At 38.3% G+C, this 18,229-nt stretch overlaps 2 protein-coding genes across 2 annotated transcripts; both read right to left on the bottom strand.

The window, feature by feature from the left end:
- Positions 1-454: 454 nt before the first annotated feature.
- Positions 455-4,486, bottom strand: LOC133416370 (trichohyalin-like). Its single transcript, XM_061703221.1, has one exon. It carries the CDS (start codon positions 4,484-4,486, stop codon positions 455-457), a length of 4,032 nt encoding a protein of 1,343 aa, XP_061559205.1.
- A 1,368-nt stretch (positions 4,487-5,854) lies between these two features.
- On the bottom strand, positions 5,855-10,670 carry LOC133416427 (uncharacterized). The gene is made up of 6 exons (XM_061703299.1): positions 10,575-10,670; positions 9,476-9,583; positions 9,363-9,399; positions 9,176-9,279; positions 9,013-9,089; positions 5,855-6,553 (listed from the first exon to the last, which is right to left on the bottom strand). Exons 1-6 carry the CDS (start codon positions 10,633-10,635, stop codon positions 6,299-6,301), a joined length of 642 nt encoding a protein of 213 aa, XP_061559283.1. The 5' UTR covers positions 10,636-10,670; the 3' UTR covers positions 5,855-6,298.
- Positions 10,671-18,229: the final 7,559 nt, after the last annotated feature.

Genomic DNA, 18,229 nt, shown 5'->3' with positions numbered 1-18,229 from the left:
GACGCCCCCTGGTGCACAACGGTAGCGGTGCGCCGTGCCTGCATGCCGCTGACGTCACTATTCGACTACCTCACACATACCGAACCAGCATAACGCAAGTCTCCTTATATGGAATTACAATGAGTGACTTTTTCTTGGTGATCGTTCATATTTGGTCAAATGGATTTATTGTTTATGTTTTGACGATACACGATAAATTATTCATATTTGCTAACAAGTTCATATACACATGACAAGTACAGTAGTTTATCATACACTCTTAATATTTACACATATTTTACTCCACTCTGAGGCAATGTTGTAATGGTTGCGCCTCATTGTAAAGCAGCCTCCTCTTCCTGCTCCTTCTGCTCCTCACTGTTCACCTTCCCGTTGTTCCAGCAGCTCCTTGTGGTCGCTCTTATGTGCCCTCTTTCTCACCTCCTCCTTATCCTCCTCGTCACACCGCTCACGCTTAATTCCCTGGTTCTCCTCCTGGCCACTCTCCTCCTCCTGCCTCACTGATCCGTGGGCTCTCCATCACTCTATTGGCCCGCCTCCTCATTGCGACCAAACTCCTCTTCGCCTTCTTCCTCCTCCTGGTGGTCATCCAGCGCCTCCTCATTGCTCTGTACCTCCTCCCCCTCATGACCACCCAGCGCCTCCCATTCTCTCTCCTTGCCCGTATCCATCTTTCCACCCAGAGCCTCCTCACTGCTTCGTTCCACCGACCCTCCGGCACCTCCTCCTCGAGGTCATTCTCCTTGTCGTGGTCGCCCATCGCCTTGGCGTTGCTCTGTCGTCCCACCTCCTCCTGCACGTAACTTTCGTCCACATCCATCGCCTCCTCCTCCTCTTGCGCCTCATTGGCCCTCTCATTTTCCTTGTTGTCCGTGTCCTCCTCCTTCTCTTTCTCCTTGCCGCCATCTTTCTTCTCCTCGTGGTTACTGTCCTCCTCACTGCCACTGTCCTGCCCGCTGTCACTTTCATCCTCACTGTCACTCTCGTCGTCGTCGTCCTCCTCCCCCTGGTCAGTGTGCTCCTCCTCGTTGTCAGTGTCTTCCTCCTCCTCGTCCTCCTCGTCATCGTCATCGCTGTTCTCCTCCTCTTCGTTATCCTGGTCACTCTCCTTCTCGTTGTCACTTTCTTTCTCCTCCTCGTCATCGTCGCTCCCTTCCTCCTCCTCCTGGTCGCTTGCCTCCTCTTTGTCACTCCCTTCCTCTGCCTCCCCCGCCTCGTTGCTCTCCTCCTTCTTGGGGTCAATCTCTTTCTCCTTGTCCTTCTTCTCCCCTGGGCCATTCTCCTCAGGGTCACTCTTTTTCTCCTTCTCCTCGTCCTCCTCCTTCTCATGGTAATTTATGTTCTCCTTTTCTTCCTGGTAGCTCATTTCCTCCTGCTCATCATGGTCACTCGCTTTCTCCTCCCGGTTGGTCCTTTCTTCCTCCTCGTCACACTCTTTTTCCTCCTCATCTTTCTCTTCCTCCTCCTTCTCAAGCTCCTTCACAAAACAACTCTTTTCATCCTCCTCTTCTTTGTCATTATTTCTCTCCTCATTGTAACTCATTTTCTCCTCATCTAAATCAGCTTTTTCCTCCTCTTCTTGGTCATTTTTCCTGTTCTCCCCTTTCTCCTCCTCCACATTGCAACTAATTTTCTCCTCCTCCAGTTCATCTTTTTTCTCCTCCTGGTTGTTCATCTCCTCATTTTCATGCTCACTCCCTTTCTTCTCCTCCTCCTGGTTGCTCTCTTTCTCCTCTTCATGATGATATTCTTTCTTCTCCTCTTCCCCATCACCCATTTTTTCCTCATCACCATGATCACGCTCTTTCTCCTCCCTCATGCAGTCAATCTCCCGCTCTTGGTCATTCTGTTTCTCCTTCTCATTGTAACTCCCTTTGTTCTCCTCCTCCTGCTCATTCATCTTCTCCTCTTGATGAACACTCTCTTTCTTCTCTTCTTCCTCTCGATCACCTCTTTTCTCCCCTTCATCCTGGTTGCTGTTTTTCTCATCTCCTTCATAATCTCTCACTTTCTCCTCCTCTACTTCCCGGTCACCCATTTTCTCCTCCTCAACAACATCACTTCCTTCCTCCTCCTTCACCCTGTCAATCTCCACCTCTTGGTTATTGTGTTTCACCTCCTCCTCATTGCAACTCATTTTCTCTTCCTCCTGGTCATCCTTTTTCTCCTCATTTTGAACGCTCCCTTTCTCCTCCTCCTGTTTACTCCTTTTGTCCTGGTCTGCAGAGTCACCCTCCTGCTCCTCTTCCTGGTCAGCCATTTTCTCCTCTTCAACATGATCACTCACTTTCTCCCCCTTCACCCATTCAGTCTCCTCCTCTTGCCCATTTTCTTTCTCCTCTCCCTCCTCCTTCTGGTCATTCATGTTTTCCTCATTTTCATGATCACTCTCCTTCTCCTCCTTGACCCAGTCCATCTCCTCCTCTTGGTCATTCTTTTTGTCCTCCCCCTTCTCGTAACTCCTGCCCTCCTCCTCCTCCTGGTTGCACCTTTTCTCCTCCTCATCAAGATCATCCACTTTCTCCTCCTCGTTGTCAGCCTTTTTCTCCTCTTCATGATCACCCTTCTCCCCTTCCTCCTGCTGCTGCTGTTCGTTCATCTCCTCTTCATGATTAATCTCTTTCTCCTCCTGCATCTCCTGGTCACCCCCTTGCTCTTCATTGTAACTCTTTATTTCTTCCTCCTCCTGGTCATTCTTGTCCTTGTCTTCATGACTATTCTCCTCCTCCTCATCCTTCTCCTGGTCACTCTTCATCTCCTCCTCATTATTATCATTGACCATGTCAAACTCCTCCTCTTGGTCATTCCTTTTCTCCTCCAGGTTGCTCTTTTTTGCCTCCCCTTCACGATCACCCTTTTTCTCATCTTGTTCCTCCTCTTGGTCGACATGATTACTCCCTTTCTCTTTCTTCAACGAATCTTGTTCATTCCTTTTCTCCTCCACTTCATGGTTGCTCTTTTTCTCCTCCTCATTGTGATCACTCTCTTTCTTCTCCTGCTCTTCTTCTTGGTTATCCATTTTGTAATGACCTCGGTTTACCTCTTTCCCCGAGTCAATCTTCTCCGCTTGCTTGTCTTCCTTCTGTTTGCTCTTTTTGGCATACTCTTCTTGATCACTCCCTTTCTCCTCCTTCATCCAGTCAAACTCTTCCTGTTGGTTCTTCTTCTGTTCATCTTCACCACAGCTCTCCTTTTCCTCCTGCTCCTCCTCCTGGTCATCCTTCTTTTCCTTCTCAATATGATGGCTCATCCAGTCAAACTCCTCTTGGTCATTCCTTTTGTCCTCCTCTTGGTTTCTGTCTTCCTCTTCCTCTTCATGATTACCCTCTATCTCCTCTTGCTCATCCTCCTGGTTACACATTTTCTCCTCCTTCACCCAGTCAATCTCCTCCTCCTTCTCTTGCTGGTCGTTAATATTCGCATCTTCATGATTACTCGCTTTCTCCTCCTGCTGCTCCTTGTCACCTGTTTTTTCCTCATTGTAACTCCTTATTTCCTCCTCCTGGTTATTCTTCTCTTCATCATCATGACTACTTTCCCTCTGCTCCTTCTCAACAAAATCACCCCCTTTCTCCTTCATCACATCCACATCATCTCCTTCATTCTCCTCTTCTTCATGATAACACTCTTTGTCCTTTTGCTCCTCTTCCTGGTCACCCCTTTCCTCCTCATTTTGATCACTCTCCTCTTTCATCCAGTCAATCTCCTGTTGATCATTCCTTTTCTTGTCTACCTTGTGGTTGCTCCTTCTCTCCTCCTCTTTGTGATGTTTCTCTTTCTCCTCATCGTGGTTTCCTTTTTTCTCCTCCTCAACATCCACTTTCTCTTCCTTCATCCAGTTAATGTCCTCCTTCCACTCTTTCTCCTTATTGTAACCCTTTATTTCCTCCTCTTTCTGGTCACCCTGTTTCTCCTCATTAGGACCACTGTTTTTCTCCCCCTCTTTCTCTTGGTTGTTGTTCTTCTCCTTCTCGTCATTACTCTCCTGGTCACCATTTCTTTCCCATTTCTTCTCCTTCACCCTGCCAATCCCTCCTTCTTGGCGATTCATTTTCTCCTTTTCCACATTGTGACTTTTTTTCCCCTCATGGTGATTTTTCTCGTCCTCTTCATGACCACTCACCTTGTTCTTCTCAAGGTCGACTTCTTTCTCCTTCTCATCATCATTTCCTCCTATGCCAATCACTTCTAAATGTCTCTCCTCTGCTCTTCTCTCTTTCACCTCCCTCTTACCTCCTTTTAGCAAACAGTTTGTGTCCTTTCCAGACATTCCTGGGGCTTTTGAGTTGCTCAATGAATTATTGGAATTAATGGGAAATATTCTACGCTGCGCCTCCTCCACACATGTCAGGTAGAACTCCAGCCAGCCGTCACGGATGCAAATCGCGTGATGTCGGCGTTCTCCCACCCGGTAAATCTCCCGGAAACGTCGCGGTTGCAGGCTCGACAGGCAGGAGCGTATTTGCAGCTTAATTTTACTCTCCATTTGGCGTGACTCTGCGTCACGCTGCTGCCCGTCGTAACGAGACTTCTTCTTCTTCTTTGACGCGATCGGGTCACCGCATTGCTTCCTGACGAGTTGTGTTTTTTTTTTCTCCTCTCATTCCGGCGAATTCCAGACTTTCCTGCCTTTGTCGATGACTACTTTCCTGTCTCATAAGGGATGACAGGGCTGTGATGTTTGGCGATGATCATTATGACACGTGGGGGTAAATAAGTCATTGTCAACAAGTGTATATTTGTGATTCACGAGTCAGTGGTAATATACCAGAGTGGGCTCCTACATAATGTTTTTAGACTTCGTTAAGGAACGTGACTCACTGCTTCCCAGGAACTTTTCCGAGTAAACAATTGTATGTTTGTGATGACTATGAGGCGGCTCCATGTTTAGTATGAGTTTGACAGCAGCTAATCAGAAGACCTTGTGTACTATATTCGCTGTACAATTTGCAACTTGTAGCATTGCTAATCAGTGGTAGCTCTGCTTACGTCCTTGTTTTTGCTTGTCCACTTAAAAAGTTCACTTGTGTGTGTGTGTGGCGTCTCTGAATGTTGGGACCAGTTGGCCCAAATCCAGCAGAGGATCCATACAGAGGCCAACGTTAGGTATTGATGAGCTGTCGGCCCACGCTGACTGGATGTGCTCACAACTCTGTTCCAGCCCTTTCTATTTGTTTTGTTGTTTAGATGAGGTTTAAAACAACAAAAACGCAGATCTCCCCCATGGCTTAGAATTAACATCATAGCGACACAAAACTTTTCCATATTATTCCTTTTATCTATTAAGATTCTACATGAGCACAATTGCAACCTGATCTGTCAGACATTTGATCTTGAGTTTAGATTGGTGCCAATTGTGCAATCTGGATTGGATCTGGATTTGGAGCACAATTGGGAAAAATATATTGAAAGAATATTCATATATAATATAGTTGACATAAGCAATTCACACTCTTGAAGTTCCATTGTTGCTATTTGAGCAATCTGGATTGGATCCGAATTCAGAACACACTAACAAAATACCTTGGAATAATATATACATCTAATATGATAGACACATAAGCATTTGAAGGTGTTAAAAATGATTACCTGTTGATTTTACTTTGCTGCTACATGACAAATCTGGATTGGATTCGGATTCAGCGCACGTGGGGAAAACACCTTGGAATAATCGATATATATCGATTCATTCTATTCGATATGTATAGAATAGAATGGCCATACCAGCATCCTTCCATGTAGAGTTTACACTGGGCAAATGTGCAATCTGGATTGGATTTGGATTCAGAGCATGTGATGTGTGTGTGTGTGTGTGGTGGTGGGGGGAACAATGTAAAAGACACAAACATCTGAAGATGTTTAATAGGATTTTAATCATTTTTTGTACATTGTTGCTTAATGTGCAGTCTGGACCAGATCAAGATTTGAAGTACATTTTGGGAGAAATACATTGGAAGAACATAAATATAGGATTTTCCCTGATGAGAACATTGTTGCCAAGGGTACAATGTAAATCAGATTTCTAATCTGAGCACAAGGAAAACAACTGTGGAAGAATGTATAAATATATACAAATACACAAAAGCATGTAAAGATGTTAAATAGAATCTTCCCTGCTGAATTTACATTTTTGCCATCTATATAAGATTTTTATTAAACTCGGTCAAAAATTACACCTTCTGAATACACACAAAATAGCAAATTTTATTTTAAATTGGAAAAGATTTTACACCGGGTTTTCTCCCTCATTAGACTAGGAATACTTGTATGCATGTGTGGAATCTGGATCAGATCTGGATTAAACTCGGTCGAGCTTTACAGTTTCTGAATAGGAACACGTCCTGCCTTTCTCGATGGTGTCCGTCTCCTGGGCGATATACTTGCTGTTCAGGTAGACGCTGCTCTGAGAATCCACTGATCCGAAGTGGGGGCCATGGGTGGTGTCCGTCACATGGACTGACAGCTGCTTTGACCGGTTGCCTTGGAGCTTCTGCTGTCGTTGTTTTGCCACATTGAGATCCAGAGAGGCGTAGTTCATCAGGGCCTCTGAGGGCTGAAAAAGATGTCACATGAATCTTTGCATGGTAGCATACTGCAAGGCAGAGGTGGGACCAAGTCATTGCTTTGCAAGTCACAAGTCAGTCTCATGTCTTTGCCCTCAAGTCCCGAGTCAAGTCCCAAGTCGAGACAGGCAAGTCCCGAAACTCAAACTTACGTCACAAGTCCTAGACTTTGAAACGCAAAAGTCAAGTCGCAAGTCCTAGACTTTCAACTCAAAGTCAAGTCGCTAGTCCTAGACTTTCAACTCAAAGTCAAGTCGCAAGTCCTAGACTTTGAGTTTCAAAGTCTAGGACTTGCGACTTGACTTGGGACTTGCGTGTCTCAACTTGGGACTTGACTTGGGACTTGAAGGCAAAGACTTGAGACTGGCTTGTGACTTGCAAAGCAATGACTTGGTCCCACATCTGCTGCAAGGATCGTTGCATGTTAGCCTTTTTGAAGACATCACGATTCAATGAATGTGAACATTGCAGATGACGTGACATGATTCAATGCATGTTTGTATTTTAGATTATATCACACAATTTAATGCATGTTAGCCTTTTTTGGTGTTTGCATTTTAGAAGGGAATGCTTGGATCAGTGCATGCTAGCATTTTAGATGAAGTCACATGATTCAGAGCATGTTTGCATTTGATAAAATATTGCATGATTCTATGCATGTTAACATTTTAGAAGACATCACCTGACATTTGCATTTCAGAAGGCATCGCATGATCATTGTTCCTTTTTAGATGACCTCAGGCGATTCAGTGCATTTTAGCATTTGAGATGACATTGCAATATTGGGTGCATTTTGTTCCCAGACATTTCCAGACATGCCAGGGATCACTGCATGTCAGCATTTTGGACAACATCACATGACGCAGCTGATGTTAGTGTTTTTAGAAGACGTGACATGATTCAATGCATGGGTTTGCTTTTGGGTAAACATTGCATAATTTGATCTATCTTAGCATTTTAAAAGATATCACATGCTGTTTGCATTATAAAAGGCTTTGCTTGGATTAAGGTATGTTCGCATTTTAGAACACATCACCTGGATGGATTAATGTTAGCATTTAAAATACTGTATTGCAGTTCATACATGGTTCAACATGTGCTTGCATTTTAAACGACCGCACTGTATGCTAGCATTTTAGAAGACATGGCATGGATACGTTTTAGTGTGTTAGAAGACATGGCATGGATCGATGCATGTGCTTTTATCAGAAAAGCAACACTGACGTGCGATTGTGCCACATGAACAGCTTGTGGTTGTCAAGGCTTTTTGACGCATTTCCGCATGTTTTTGTTTTTTTTGGAACACTTTTTTTTTTTTTTTAAACTTCATTTTTCATAACTGCCTGAGGTTTGACCACAAATGTGTCAACCCATTTTCCGCTATGAAATCAAATCTTCTGCTTCATGAAATCTGCTCCATCAACCTGCTTTCAACCCTACATTCTATTAAAGCTATATGACCTGTGTAAGTGCCCTAGAAAAGACTTAAAAATAAATAAGCCTGTAGATCACAGAACTCCAGCAAGCCTGAAGTGCTAATTCAGGTTAAAAATAAATGTTTGTTAGTAAGTCCTTGGCCCAGGCATGAACGAGCTTGATAGAAATTTTAGTGGGAATGTAGATGACACTAGATTTTTAATTTTGTTGGTTTAAAATGATAATTTCTTATAGTGTTTATTTTTTAATATATATTTTTAATCATTCAATTTATTTGAGTGTAGTTTAACATGAACAAATATAAAATATGAAAAATATTTTTGAAATTCTACTTAATTTTATTTATTGCTTTGCCATTCAACAGATATTAATGTATACAATACATTGATTTTAATTCAATAGATTTTTAAAATTTCAGCATGTAGTCATTAGTTTGTAACTTAATTGAATTAAATTAAATTATTTTGGGAGTATGTTTTTGATCATCTCATGAAATGTAATTCTTTTTAAAATGTTTTTTTCAATGATGCATTCAATTATTTACACAGCTACTGCTACTACTACTGTTTTAAATGTCTGTATGTAGTGAATATTTGTCTAACTTAGTTTAATGACTTAAACACTTTTCTGGATTTTTTTATCACTTAATAAAACTTATTTTTTAGATTCAATTAAATACTGTTTAATGATATGTTTAATTATTTATCAAAAAATAATTCAGTCACTTTAATCTAATTAAATAATACTCATGTTGAAATTATTGTATATTTTATTATTATTATTGTTATTATTGAATGTATTTCAATGTCATGTGATAAATTATTTTTGGATGGGTTTTAATTTAATTTAACACCAACATTCTCACTGAGGACTGATATTTTTCCTTACCAGACGTGAACCAGAGTCTGTAAAATATCTGTATTGAAACATTTAATAAACATCAAATATATAAAAATGGAAAAACTTTATAGTAACAACTCATAGGGACACAAATAAATGACCAGAAGAACACCTTTTTTTTTGCTTGCAGTGATGCATTGAAGTATGGGTTCACATGAGGTACTTGTAATGTGTCACAATCCCCAGAACCTGAACACAAAAAAACACCTTTGTGTTCATTAAGTCACACAAAGACGAGTTAAAAAAAAAAAAAAGTAATTGCAGGCACCGCTAACCTGTGATGTTTCCGTAGATGGGATTATGGTGTTTATGGTCAGCCTTGTCTTGCTGCTCGGGTCGATGGGCGTTAACAAAATGCCGCCTCCCCTCCTGTGAAGGCCTTTTGACAAAAACAAACAAAAAAAGGAACGATTGTCAGCTCTTCTTGTTGTTGCTGTTGAAGTAGGAACTAAAATGGGTTACCTGTCTGCTGCGTGAGTGTATGCGCACCGGCAGCGGTCTGGTTTGATAGAAGAAAGAGTTAGTTTTGGGATGTTGGGCTACTCTCATTAAGCGCGACATATTTCATACCATACCTGTACACAAAGACGCCCGCCGTGTGACGCAACAGGTGGCGTTGACGCACAACGACACGAACAATGCCACAGACAGCAGCAGCAGTGCGGCTAGTGTATCCGAGCAATCTAGAGAAAGAAGGAAACAAGACATACTGTAGAATGAAAACTTCTTTTTTTTTTTTTCCATTGTCATACCTTTATTCCAAGAGGGACAAAGAATACTTATTTTGTGTGTCACACAATGAAGATGTGAGCTGCCTAGCAAATCAACAACAAATGCAAAAGCTACTGTGCAAACATCTGTTACTACAACCAAAACTTAATCTTATCTTAACCCACCACAGCAACATTTGAAATAATAAACACGCTAATAACGACCATAACAACCACTACAAACAACTAGTCATTAACAGCAACAACTGTAATAACAGCTGTAATCACAACAACCGTAATAACGCATTTGACAACTGTAATGACAACTCTCACAACCAATGCGGTATAGAAAGCTGTGACAACGACGAATGTATCAACGACAACAAATATAACATCAAGGGTTAGGGTTACAGCAGCAGCAACAACAACAGTATGAACAACTGTAACAACCGAAAAAGAGAGGCGAATAACAACTCCAATGACAACTTTAAAAAACAACAAATGTAATATCAACAACTGTAACAATGACAAGTGTGTTTCCAACTTGAACAACAACTAATGACATCTGTAACAACAACAACAGTCACAACGACAACTGTAACAAAAACGATATTAACAACTTTGACAACAACTGTAATAACTAACTACATGAAGGCAGCTAAACAACTAAACGTGTATCAATCAATTGTATATGCATAAGAATCATACATTAAATCAATATTATATGAACGTTATGTAAAAAAAAAAAAAAAAAAAAGAAGCAGTGGAGTCACAACTATACATAGTATACTGTATAAACACAATATGCAGATTTGAATGTGAACAGCAGCAATAATAGTCGGCAGCGTTTTAAGGAGCAACAATGTTGTACATATATAAGTATGGATGCATAACATAAACAGAATACAATAAAATTCAGCATAATACTGTATGCTGATGGTGTGTATACTGTTTTTTCTCTTACCTTCTCCGCTGTTCATGATGGGTCTCGGTCGTTGTGTTGTTGTGTGCCACTTTGTCTGCATTTGGCCACACACACGCGCACACACATGCACTCACAAACACACACCTACACACACGCACATACACAGGATGTGGTTCAAAGCTGGCAGGACGTCGCAGCACAAAAGGTCACTTGGGCAACCGCATCACACAGCCGATTTAAAAACAAAAAAAAAAACAAAAACAAAAAACTTTCCACTGATCCAATTTATACAATTACAAAAATAAATACATAAATAAATCAAATCAAAAAACAACATAAAATGCAATTTCCTGTTCTGTGATTATCGTCTCATTGGCAGGACAACAAAGCAACAAAAGCGAGAGCAGCACGATCCATAACAAAGATGAAAGGTGTGTAGTGCGTTGCTATGATACAGGACGTATTGATCACTTCTTTGGCCTGGTGGCTTCTCGGTGTGAACAAATATTGATGATTATTTTATGTTTTAGAGCCACTATACGTCATTATTTATTTTTATATATAAAGGACAGTGCATTTATTCCGTAGAGGGAAAAAGTTTGCAGTAAGACACACACACAGAAAAGTGTTTTCAACGGTGTTCATTGAACAGTACAGTTCAACTTTAGTATTGTCCTTGCAGTTGAATTGGTTTTATGAAAAACCCTTTCAAACCCTAACCTTTGCTTGAAACCCTAATTTGAAGCCCTTTCTTTTGCTTGAAACCCTAACCCAGTCTTGCAACTTTACTTTGAAATCCCAACCTCCGGCCTGAATCTCTGGTTTAGCACCCTACTTTGGAACCTTAAACCAGGATTTGAAAACCTAAACTGAAACCCAAACTGTGACTTGAAGCCCTACTTTGACACCCTAGGTCTGTCTAGAAAAGCCTACTTTGAAACACCATCCTTGGCTTGAAACCCAACTTTCAAATTGTAACCCCAGTTTGAAAGCCAAATTTGAAACCCTTACCATGACTTGAAACACCAATTTGAGTCCCTAACCCTGTCTTAAAACCCTACTTTGAAACGCTAACCATGGTTTGAACCCCATCTTTGAAACCTTAACCCTCGTTTGAAAGCCTTACCCTGGCTTGAAACCCGCATTTAACGCGCCAACTTGACACCCTTGACTTAAATGCCTACTTTGAAATCCTAACCCTCGTTTGAAAATCGACCTTGAAACCCTGCCTGCTAAGAAACCCTAATCCTTGCTTGAAACCCCAATTTGAAACCCTAACCCATTTATTAAACCTGCAACAGACCCTACTTTGAAGTGCCTAATAAGGTGGTCAATAGTCAAATTTTTTAGTTTATCGTAACTTGAATGAATTCTTTCGCTGAAACATCACGCGTATGCGTGTTTATGCTTATTATGCATTTCATCATTAATGAATGACATTAGTGCCATACCACCACCAGGGGGCAGACAAAATACACTTTAGTGATTTACAGCGTAAATGAGTTGAAACGTGTTATTTATGAAATAGTTCATATATTACGATGAATATTGTTATAAACTCATAAAGCTGTCGGTCTGTGATATTTTTCTGATCCCCCCCCCTGCCTGCGCCGTCTTGTGCGAATGATGTGCAGGATGTGAAGTGGCTGTGATGCAATCGACAGCAACGTTGCATAATATATCAAATATATTTATTCAATTATTTACTGACTTTCATGTCCTGGTGCAGGCAAAATCACAGAAAAAGTAGACAAAGCAAGAACACGATTGATTTTTTTTAATTCATTGGGATAAGCGGTACGGAAAATGAATTAATAATTCAGTTGAATGGGGGAGAGAGATCATGACCATCTTTATTTCCCCCCCTTTTTCTTTAAGGGAGAAAACGTAAAACCGCCTATCTGTCCGTCCGTCGGTCTATCGACCATGCATCCATCTGTACATTTATCATCATCATTCCCAAAAATCTTTTGAGAAAATATTTGTAGTTGTTAAGAAAAAAAAAGTATTTTTGCGAGACAAAGTCACATTTTCTTAAAACAAAAAAATCTGATTTTCTAAGAATAAATTTTGATTCATGAAGAAAAAGAATAATAACCTTACAAGAATAGTTATAAAATGTTATTAAGATAATGGCTGTATAGTTATGAGGAAAACATTCTTAATGTTACAAAAAAGTCTTTTTTTTTTCTTTTTTTCATCATTAATATTATTATTATTATTTTTTTTTGTGAACCCCCCGCCATGTTACAGGAATAATTTTGCATCTTATTTATTCATACATTTTTTCCCCCAGAGATGTCATGTGCATGAGAAAGAAAAGCACATTTGAAAAAAGTTCAAATTTTATCAAATGGTCATACGACAATAAATTATAATAATTAAAAAAAATCCCAATTTTATGATGATGAAGTTATATATATATATATATATATATATATATATATATTTTTTTTTTTTTAGAGAAAATTGGAATTTACTAGGATAAATTTGTATTCATTGTCTAGTTTTATAGAAAAAAAGTCATAACCTTAAGAATAAAGTAATATTATTCACCCAAAATATAATAGATAAATAGTGGAAATGTTTAAAGACCCCTCCAAAACATATATTTTGTTTGAAGATAATTTTGAGTTTAAAAGATTAATGTCATGTTTTTGGGGAATAAAAAAAAGTTTATTTTACCAGGAAAATAGTTTTTAACAACAAAAAAAAAGACATTAAAATCGTATGGGATAAAGTTGTAATCTTGCAACAGAAAAAAAACACACCCCGGGAAAAACCTAGCATACTTGAATAAAAGTTATATTTTTTCGGGAAGAAACATTGTAATCTTATGCGAACAAAATCCTAATTTGTTCCTAAAAAAACAGCATTATTTTATGAAAATAAATTGTAATCTCACAAGTGTAAATGTCATATTTTATTGAGTAAAATAATCAGTTTTACAAGAATAACATATTTTCTCAAGGTTCAAGTATCATTTTTGTTCTTTTTCTCAGTTTTTGTTTTTGTTTATAAACAAATTTCTATCTTTACGTGAATTATTATTTTTTTGAATAAAAAAAAAAAAAAGGTCCAAATCAAATACAGGCGCCGAATTGGAATCGCGCACTTTGTCTGCAATTGTAAAAATGCAGCTTTAATTAGAACGAGTAGCTTTTTATTTTATTTCCCTGAGATAAAAAGGTGAAGTCTGGACGCTTTTGTTTCTTCTCGAGTCTCCCGAGTGTCTCGAGTTCATTGAAGAAGAAGCCGATGAACAGCTGACAACCTCGGGCTACGACTCTTCAATCCTTCATGCCACCTTTTCTGCCAACGGCCGTCCGTCCTCCTCCGCCGAGACGCTCGGATCGCGTGCCAAATTACCCTGAAGCCCTGATTTTTATATTTTGATTGTTTGGACTGTGTTCCCTCAGGAGGAGTTTAATAAAGTGGAATAAGTTTATGAAGGTGGATTATTCCATCAAGAGGGACATTTGTACCAAAGAACCTCTTAAGCTCTGCTGCTTTTATTAATAAGCCTGGAAGAAATGGAAAGCGGCTATGGCAAAATGAGCTGCCGTGCGGATTAATACAATTACCCAACATGCGCCATCAACTGTAACTTATTAAACAAAAAAAAAATACTGTATATGTCATTATCAGTTTGCACCGAAAGAACTTTGTCTAGTCTCATTACAAATAAAAACAATTAAAAAAAATTATATTACACAAATGGTTTCATGGAAGATTTTCAGATTTGAATAAGAGAGCCACAATAAAAGTAAAAAAGTCTTACTCTTACAAAAATGTAATCTTATTAAAAAAATAAAGAAAATAAGTTTTACTGTTTGGGAAAAAGTCCTAATCTAATGAGAATGAAGTCATATAGTTTAGATAAAAAAAAAAAAAAAAAGTAATTTTATGAAAAAAGTAGCATTTTTCAATTTTAAAAAAGTCAATAATATTACGAGAATGTACAGCAGTCGTATTTTTTTGTAGAAGAAAGTCTTGCATGAGAATTACGTCTTTTTTCGAAAAAAAAAAACGTGAAGTTTAACTTTAAAAAAGTTAACTTTAAAAAAGTTAAAAAAACAATTCACAAAGTTCTGACAAAAGAAAAGGTTTTGTCTTTCTGAGCAAAAGCTGTGATTTTCAGAGAAAAAAAAAATCTGACAGAAAGTCGTAATTTGTTTTAGAGGAAAGTCAAATTTACAGAAAAATAAAAAAATGAAATCATAGTGTCATGACAGAGAAGTGTATTTTGTCAAGATTAAAAAAAAAAAATTTTACGACAAAAAGACGTCCCAGTACAACAATCATACTTTTTCAGAAAAAAGTTGAAATCTTCTGAGAAATCCTTTTAAATTGAATTGAAAATGATTGTCATTTTACGACAAAACATTTTGTTGAGAAAAAGTAATTTTATGAGATTAAAAGGACTTTCTTTCAGAAGTTCTAAAATAATTTTAATGAAAAAAAAAATCACAATTTTCTGACAAAATGTTTGAATTTTTTTTAAACAAACAGTCAAGTCATTCGTATGAGGAAATGTTCAAATTTCTTTAAAAAAAAGGCGCAATCTGAGAAGGATTAAATTGGATTATTTTTTAGAAAATGTGATTTTTCGCTTTCTTTCAGAAAAAGTAATCATTATAATTAAAAAAAAAAATTAAAAATTAGGAGGAAATTTGACAAGAGTAAATTAACACTGTAAAAAAACAACCAAAAATTAATAAAACCACCTTGGCAGGGGTAGTGAAATCGTCCGTGACGGTGTCAACCAAAAGTGAGGATCAGCTTTCCAAAGTCAGACTTCATGCATTGAGACTGTGAACCTTGTCCATACGTAGGATTGACTCAAATGGCCTTCATTAAAAAAAAATCCTTGAGTCTAACGTCCTCCTCCACAACATTCCTTCTCTTCTTCTTTTGTCGTTTGTTGCGTTTGCGGCGAGCGACAACCACAAAGGAAGTCGTTAATGTTTTGTCCTTATATAACTGGGCGCGTGCACACACACGCAGACACACACACACACATGCAGCATCCAGACAGCGACGTCAAAGGCGATTACACATGTCGCAGATGATTCTTCTGCCCACATCGCGGCTAGCGTTACGTAACCCAAATAGAGCAACATCCGTCATGCCATGTATGTACTGTACAGGACTGAATATGCATTCATACAGGATGCATAAATTATAGCATCATCATTGGGTGCCTCACACAATTGGAGCCATCTTAAAATCCATTTTTTTTCGAGAATTTTTGAGAGAAGTTGCGATCTTATGAGGAATAGAAAAAAAAAGTGATTTTATGTGCATAACGTATTAATTTAGGTAGAAACAAGTTGGAATCTTATGAGCAGATGAATTCATAAGACTGTTAATTTTTTCATCATCATCATCATCAATCATAATAATCTTCATCAATTATAATAATCATCATCAACGGTAATAATCATAACATAAAAAGCTAGATTAAAATACAAATAAAAAACAAATAATACAAATGTATTGAATAAAATCTAGATAGATTATTTTTCCATGTAATAAAATCACGTAAATAATGTGATATAAAATGTTAATCATTAAAAATAAAATGAAGACATTCAAAAAACAAAACAATTGAGATGTTAATATTTGTAATGTAATATAATATAAAATGTTAATTATACATTACATACACATGTACATTAGAAAAACAACAACAGTTGAAAAATGAGAAACTGTAATAAAGATTTAGAAATCTTGAATGTTCATAGTTTACATAGAATACTGTATTTGGAAAATATTGATATTTCTCATGGACTGGAATAATACAAATACAATAAGATACTATAACAATCAATAAATCGATAAAATGAAAACAAAAAAATGAATTAATATTTTTTAAATTCCAAAATACGATGGTATTTTCTGTGAAATGTTAAAAGATGAATAATATAACTGTTTAATATACACAAATTTAATATGAATGAATAAAATAAAAATAAACAAAATTTGAGAAAATTCTGAATAAGAATGTTTTAAAAACAGTGGAAAATCTTTCTTTTCCATCGGTTGCCACATACTGATGCTGAGGACCATTCCAGCATGGTACACTTTATGTTTTTGTAAACAACAGAAGGCGTGAGAACACAACAACATGTTCAAGCACACAATCACACTTTCCAAACACGTCGTGGTCCGAACCCCCCCGAGCGGAAAATATTCTCTCTTCTTTGCAACGCTCCCGTGTGGGAGAGAGAGGAAAAAAAGGGGATAAACGTCTCCTTGTGGTGGACGTGAGGTCGAAGCCAACTTTGGGGGGGAAAAGTCAATGCAGGCAGACTCTTGGATCTTTTGATATTGTCTTAAAGGAGCGTCGCCTTTTTAATTTGTTCAAAGGCGTCCGCATTGACCATTCTCGTTATCGATCGTGCATCCGGCAGACGGTACCGAGATGTTGTTCCTAATTAGATGCCGTGTTCCTTGAGGAGCAACTTTCACATCTTCAGGACATGAGAAGAACTTAATTGAGATTCTTCATTGCAGAAAAAATTAAGCGCTGAAGAGAATGGATGTTGTCGTTCGCTGATGTGTTCACTTTGTGTGTTCACCAACGTCATCAGGTAGTCATCAGACCCCCTCCGAAAGTGATAAAAAAAATTTTTTGGGAATTCTTATTTTGGTCTGACTGGGAATCCAAATGTGTTTGTAGAAGGTTTCTCGAAGCTCCCTGACCCAAAAAGTATTTTTCTTAACAACTTGAAAAATTGTAGTTTTCGCGGTAGCCGCACTTTGCGTCACTTGTGAAAATGGCCCCCCTTCGAAAGTGCAATTCTTTCATATTTTTGGGTCTTACCAGGAATTTCGATGTGTTTTCCGAAGGTTTCCCGAAGCTCCCTGAGCAAAACAATTATTTTTATTAACGGCTTGAGAAATTGTTATTTTCGCGTGAGGCGCACCTAATGAAAAAGTGTGATTTTCAACCACTTCATAGGTCATAATCAGAATCAGAATCAGTCATAGGTCAGTAGTCAGGCACCCCTCCTGGACGAGCGGAAGATCTTATGTGCCGACACGCTCTCAGAACCCGTAAAGCATCATTCACTTTTTCTGGGAAAGGATCACGTAATGGTTTGAAATGTCTTTGTGTAAATCGAGCCGCACATAATCAACACTATTTAACATGAATACAAGGTGTTTTCGTCCTCATTTTGTCACAGGAATCCATGCATTATTTATGCTTGTATATTTGCTACTACTAACAACTATTCCCTCTCCATGCATCCATTATAATTATTAAGTACAGTATTATTACAGCCAATAATAGGCTATATTCCCGACAGCTTTTACAGCTCAATCAATTTGCAAACACTGCGCCGAAAGCTCTTAAGGACAACTCGCTTTTGTTTGTCCTTAAGGACCACAAGTAGAATTAAAAGTCCCAAAAACACAATGTAAAAAAAAAAGTCCCTCGGGGGCGGGTGGTATATTAAAATACACTCACTCATTGTTTTTATTTTTTTATTTTTTTTCCCTCCTGTTTCCACACAGCAGTAACTTGTTCAAAAGATTCATAAGCCAGTGAATAAAGCGACCCCACATAAATCTCCATAATGCGGCCAACCTTCAACTAAAACACAGATAATTCACAAACAATAAAAGCCAGGAGGAAAACATTAAAAGGACATCCATATTTGTATGTCGAGTAGTCTTTTCATTTA

The sequence above is a fragment of the Phycodurus eques genome, chromosome 17 (genome assembly GCF_024500275.1).
Source record: "Phycodurus eques isolate BA_2022a chromosome 17, UOR_Pequ_1.1, whole genome shotgun sequence".
In the NCBI taxonomy this organism is placed as follows: Eukaryota; Metazoa; Chordata; class Actinopteri; order Syngnathiformes; family Syngnathidae; genus Phycodurus; species Phycodurus eques.
The sequence above is the reverse complement of the archived record's forward strand: the minus strand, read 5'-3'. Positions and strand labels throughout refer to the sequence as shown.

Excerpts from the sequence above, each read along its gene's own strand:
- LOC133416370 (XM_061703221.1), bottom strand. The coding sequence starts at position 4,486 with ATGGAGAGTAAAATTAAGCTGCAAATACGCTCCTGCCTGTCGAGCCTG.
- LOC133416427 (XM_061703299.1), bottom strand. The coding sequence starts at position 10,635 with ATGCAGACAAAGTGGCACACAACAACACAACGACCGAGACCCATCATG. Across the intron at positions 9,400-9,475 it reads GCGGGCGTCTTTGTGTACAG|ACCGCTGCCGGTGCGCATAC; the intron begins GTATGGTATGAA and ends CTATCAAACCAG. Across the intron at positions 9,090-9,175 it reads CATCTACGGAAACATCACAG|GTTCTGGGGATTGTGACACA; the intron begins GTTAGCGGTGCC and ends TTTTGTGTTCAG.